Genomic DNA, 5,686 nt, shown 5'->3' on the forward strand with positions numbered 1-5,686 from the left:
CGGCCCCGCCCCACCTGCCGAAGCCGCTCGTCGCTTTCCGGAGGCGCTCGGGGCCTCCCCGGACTCACCTGGGGCAGGTACGCGGGGAGGGGCCAAGCAGAAGGGGCGACCGGGGATTCCCGCGGCCGCGAGCCGCGCAGCCGCACCCCACTCTGGCCCGGGTTCGTGAACTGCTCCAAAGCGAGGGTTTGGGAGTCGTGAGAGCTAGGTTTGAGTCTCGGCGAAGCCACCGTGTGACCTCAGGGCACTGTCACCCCCAGGGCAGAAACCAAGAGGTGGTCACCACTGACTGCCGGGGGCTGGGCGCAGAGCTTCTGCTGAATACGTTGAATGATGGATGATTGGATAAAGAAACTCGGGCACCACACCGTGCCTCTCTGAGCCTCAGTTTCCCTGTCTGAAATTGAGGATACATACCTCATAGAGCTACTACCACACTTAGTAGATGCTTGACAAGTGTGAGTCGCTTATCACTGTTTCTTCTTTCCTTTTTTTTTTTTTTTTGTGTAAGAGATGGATTCTTGCTTTGTTGCCCAGGCTAGAGAGCAGTGGTGCAATCATAGCTCACTGCAGCCTCAAACTCCTGAGGTCAAGTGATCCTCCTGCCTCAGCCTCCCGAGTAGCTGGCACTACAGGAGCACACCACTGCCCAGCTACTATTTCTTCCGAGACCCCAGCCTCACACTTTTCACATCCATCCTCCTCCCTCTCCACCTGTTCTCCAAAACCCATGGACACCTAGCAGCCTATCTCAGGCTACCCACTCCCCACGGCCACCCCTGCTCAGTAGCCCATTGTTCCCTCGAGATGCCCAAAGCCTGTGAGAGACCCAAGAGATTCAAAAGAAAACTATACTTGCTGTAAAAGAAGCGTTCATTGCATTTTATATATATTCCTAACTCACGTTCACTATATTTTATAAATTCTTAGCATTTTAAATCCTACCTCAGACCCCGTAGAACTGGGCACATGTCGGGTGCCGGGTAGTAACTGATTGTATAGTTATACAATGTTTTAAGCAGTGTTTGTACTTAGAACTTTGTTAAGTTTTTGTTTGTCCCGATTGCCATGCTGGCTTCTTTTACTTCTGCAACTGCTGCTAGCAGTGTGTGAATGTTAAGCAATAAGCCCCTCCCGGACATTCCTTTGCTTAGATTGCAGTAGACTCTGAGGCCCTGGCCACTCTCCTGGTGGGCTCTATGTTGGTTCAAACCTCCGGGTCCCATGCCAAAGTTAATTTACACGCAGTGACTATGTAAACCTAGCTTATCTGACATTCCACTCTGCCCATTTAGCCGTTTCCCGTCAATCACAGGCAACTAAGCTAGAGCCCGTGCAAACCAGAAAATAAACCTACCAATCCCAAGTGCCCTCGTACCGATTAGGAGAAATTACTCAATCATGTAAAAACAAGTTTCCCCTTCCTCTGTAATTGTGCATAAAAACTGCTTGCCATACTGGATCGGGGCTCTCATCCCTGAAGTCGCTGTGTCGGCTTCAAACGTGAGCCCAGACTCGAGCCTGAATAAAGACCCTCATGTGTTTGCATCGGAGCTGGCTCTCTGTGGTCTCTCGGATTTAAAATCTTGGGTTTAATATCTGGTCCCCAGCTAAGGGGGTCAGAAGGAGGGGGTCACATTCCCAGCTGATTGCTCCCCATGGGTGGCGTGAGATACCTGGAAACAGGGCTCTGTAATTACTCTCCATTCACCTGAGCCCCATCCACAGCCATCTATAGATGGGATAATGTTAGGGAAAGAAGTCTCTGTGCCTTGAAGCTGACCCCGAGGCCACAGAGCAGGCCTGACTGCATCCCTGGGTGAGTCACAGAGCATCAGGCTTAGCCATTAATTGTCCCAGAACTGTTTCACAAATATACCCTACACTTTCCCTCCTTCACACTTTTGCCTATACAATGCCCTCCTCTTGACAGTCCTTCTCCTTATCTCTCTTCCTTCCCTTCAAAGGCTTGCTCACAATCCATATCTCCCTGGTGAACAGGACCACCACCATCACCTGGGACCTGGCTCTATTAGGAGCAAGCATCTTGCTTATCCCTTGTGTTTCCAAATAGCACAGACCTCCTTTGGCCTCACAAATAGCCTGAGTTTGTGCCAGACTCTTTCCCCACACTGGAGCCCCACAACAGCCCTAAGAGGCAGATTAATCCCCCACCCCAATTTACAGATGAGGCAACAGGCTCAAAGATGCAGTGATGTGCTGCACATAAACTGAGCACTGAATAAACGCTGGCTATGACTATTGCGGTTGCTGTCACTGTTGCTCAATGCCACACAACTCAGAAGCAGTGGCACCGGAAGGCCACCTCGTGTGGCCTTGACCCTGATGTCCTACTGCCTCTCTCAGAAAGCAGAGGTGACGATATCCAGTTCCCCTCTGTTTCTGTCCAGTAATATTTCAGTCCTCCCCTAGGGCAAGGCCCTTAGGAGACTCCCAGCCACCCAAGGGCTGTGTGCTCTCTGGCTGCCCCCTGCCTGCCCAGGGCACAGCACAGGACCCGGCACACAGTAGGGCCACGAGTGCTTGTGGATGACAGTCTGCACTTCCACTACAAGCCTACTCTCCTCATCCTGCTGGGACTGACAGTCTGGTCCCAAAACAGCCCCTGCACTGTCACCTTCTACACAGTGATGCTCCATGCTGAAATGCTACCAGGCAGTCTGAATTGAGCATTCCTCATATGCTCTGGTGCCAGGGTCAGCTCCCTTTGACACTTCTGCCCTGAGGGCCGAATTTTCCATCCCACAACCCCTCCCTCTCCATGGCCTGCCACAGCAGAAAATATCCAGGATCAAGAGGGGCAAAATCTGAAAGTCTTATTCTGCCACAGATGCCCATACATCTTTTGCCACCCTTGGGGGCCACTTCACCTCCCTGTACGTCCATCCCCTCCCCTGAAATAGGGACAGTTATTCCATTTAACCTCACAGAGGAATTGTGAGCCTCTGAGAAGTTATCTTGGAAATAAGCAGCTATCCGAAAGGAGTGAGGTATGAAAATGACTGTGTGTGTAAAGGGAAAGCCGCTCTGGTTTTTGATGGAAATTTTTCAGATTGCACAGGACTGAGGCCATCTGGGCTCTCACACCCCCTGTCACCCTACACAGAGGGGATAACTCACCCTGTGGCTTGGTCCCAGCAACTCATTCTCTCTCAGCCTCATGCTTCTCATCTGCAAAAGGGAGAGAATTGTTTTTGCCCTGGCTATCTCAGGGGACTGTTGAGGAGGTGAAATGAGGAAGAAGATAAAGTCTTCATTTCTTGATATCCAGACCAGCCTATCAGACTTTATGACTAGCCTCAAAGTTCCTGCATGAAATCAAAATACTCTGTCTTTCACACCTCCAAAAGCAAGATCACAGTCAACAGCTATGTCACCTTCACAAGTCACCCAAACTCTCTGAGCCTCACTGGAGGCTGGGATTCAGGATTCAACTCTTCCACCCAATGCCATGTAAACCATGACCACTGAAAAATCATGCAGGGGGCCAGGTGGTGGCTCATGCCTGTAATCCCAGCACTTTAGGAGGCCAACGTGAGAGGACTGCCTGAGCCCACGGGTTTGAGACCAGCCTAGGCAACTTGGTGAGACCTCATCTCCACAAAAAAATCAAAAAACAAGCCAGGCATGGTGGCACCTGTGATTCCAGCTGCTTGGAAGGCTGAGGCGGAAGGATCCCCTGAGCCCAGCAGGTCAAGGCTGCAGTGGCTGCGAGCATGTCACTGCACTCCAGCCTGGGTGATAGACTGAGACTCCAACTCAAAAAAACAAAAAGAAAAGAAAAAGAAGAAAATGCAGGGGCCAGGTGGTGGCTCATGCCTGTAATCTCAGCACTCTGGGAGGCCGAGGTGAGAGGATTGCCTAGACCCAGGTCTGAAACCAGCCTGAGCAACTTGATGAGACCTCATCTCTACAATAAATAAAAAAGATTAGCCAGGCATGATGGCTCGCATCTGTAGTCATCATTACTGGGGAAGCAGAGGTGGAAGGATCACCTGAGCTTAGTAAGTTGAGGCTGCAGTAGCAATGACCATGCCACTACACTCCAGACTGGGTGACAGGTGAAACGCTGACTCAAAAAAAGAAAGAAGCCGGGCTCGGTGGCTCAGCCTGTAATCCTAGCACTTTGGGAGGCTGAGGTGAGTGGATTGACTGAGCCCGTGGGTTTGAGACCCACCTGGGCAACTTGGCAAGACCTCATCTGTACAATAAATCAAAAAATTAGCTGGGCGTGGTAATGCGTGCCTGTAGTTCCAGCTACTTGGAAGGCTGAGGCAGAAGGATTGCAGGAGTCCAGCAGGTCGAGGTTGCAATGGCCGGGAGCATGCCACTGCACTCCAGTCTGGGTGACAGAGTGAGACTCCAACTCAAAAAAGAGAGAGAGAAAGAAAGAGAGAGAAAGGAAGGAAGGAAGGAAGGAAGGAGGAGGAGGAGGAGGAGGAGAGGAAGGAAGGAAGGAAGGAAGGAAGGAAGGAAGGAAGGAAGGAAGGAAGGAAGGAAGGAAGGAAAAGAAAAACATGAAAACATGCAAACATGCAGGGATCATTTGGGCCATCCCCAGTGTCCATTACCTAACTCAGACAGATGCTCAACTCTCTAGTTCTCAGAGGAAGCAGGCTCTGGCTTCTCAGACCATTCACCCCAAGGGTTCTGTAATCTGATCTCATTGGGCCTCAGTTTTCAAATCCGCAATATAGGAATGAACCCCTGTCCAAACCCCCAATACTTCCCAATCCTCCCCCAATCTTGGCCCATCCCCACTCACCATCCTCCCATCCATGAGAACTCAGATGTGCTCTGGGTTTCCTGTCCCCTGGGCCTTGCTGTTTGCACTGGGCTTACTTCCTGCTTCTGACCCATTTACAGAGCAGGGCTGAGGCCATCCCTTATGAATATGCATGTAGGATAATGAGAGCTTAGGAGTGGTGGAGCATCTGGGGAGAGTTGTTCATGTAGGCACCATCCACTCTGTTCTCCCTGTAAACACTGCCCTTCCTCCTAAAGGGTGCATCGGACTTTGGGGTAAAGTACACCATTTTTAAGAGTTTACAACACACTAGGCACCCCACTAAGAGCATCTCCTGTGAGATGCATTTAAGGTAGGAACTATTTTCCCTATATAGCAGTTAAGGAAATTTTTAAATTTATTTTTTATAGAGACATTGTCTCACTATGTTGACCTGTCTAGTCTTGAACTCCTGGCCTCAAGTGATCCTCCCACTTCGGCCTCCCAAAGTGCTGGGATTATAGGCATGAGCCACCATGCTCAGCCTCAGATATGGAAATCCATGCTCCAAAAACTTAGGTACCTTGTACAAAAAGCACATGGGGAACATGCACAGTGGTTATGTGCAGAGCCAGGATGAAATCCAGGTTTCCTGGGAGGATGGAATCCCAGAGTTGGTACTCTAAACCTTGGTGGTCAGAGTTTTGGGCCAAGCCAGGAGTCCCGTGCACATGGACCTGGGGCCACATCTGAACCTTGTATACCAGCGCTCTTCCGTGACCAAGGCCATGTGAAAGGACCTGGGTCCTGGAATTGACTCCATCTGGAAAGCATAGAGACAGACAGACAGTGTACTTTCACATGTGTGCAGGCACACAGCGAGGCATGTTGAACATGTACACACACATGTCATGTGTGCACAGGTTTAAGTATGTGGCA

The 5,686-nt window shown here is 50.5% G+C and overlaps 1 protein-coding gene across 1 annotated transcript in view; it reads right to left on the reverse strand.

Moving 5' to 3' along the window:
• The window catches only part of SERINC2 (serine incorporator 2), a 25,827-nt gene extending 20,778 nt beyond the window's left edge, over window positions 1–5,049 (reverse strand). Inside the window, exons 1-2 of the mRNA XM_008066774.2 lie at window positions 4,787–5,049; window positions 3,142–3,192 (exon numbers count right to left, since the gene is read on the reverse strand). Coding sequence (XP_008064965.1) covers window positions 3,142–3,192; window positions 4,787–4,801 — 66 coding nt within the window. The 5' untranslated portion in view covers window positions 4,802–5,049. The remainder of the gene's footprint in view (window positions 1–3,141; window positions 3,193–4,786) is intronic.
• Window positions 5,050–5,686: the final 637 nt, after the last annotated feature.

The sequence above is a fragment of the Carlito syrichta genome, unplaced genomic scaffold, assembly GCF_000164805.1.
Source record: "Carlito syrichta isolate Samal-C Ts95f unplaced genomic scaffold, Tarsius_syrichta-2.0.1 Scaffold309100, whole genome shotgun sequence".
In the NCBI taxonomy this organism is placed as follows: Eukaryota; Metazoa; Chordata; class Mammalia; order Primates; family Tarsiidae; genus Carlito; species Carlito syrichta.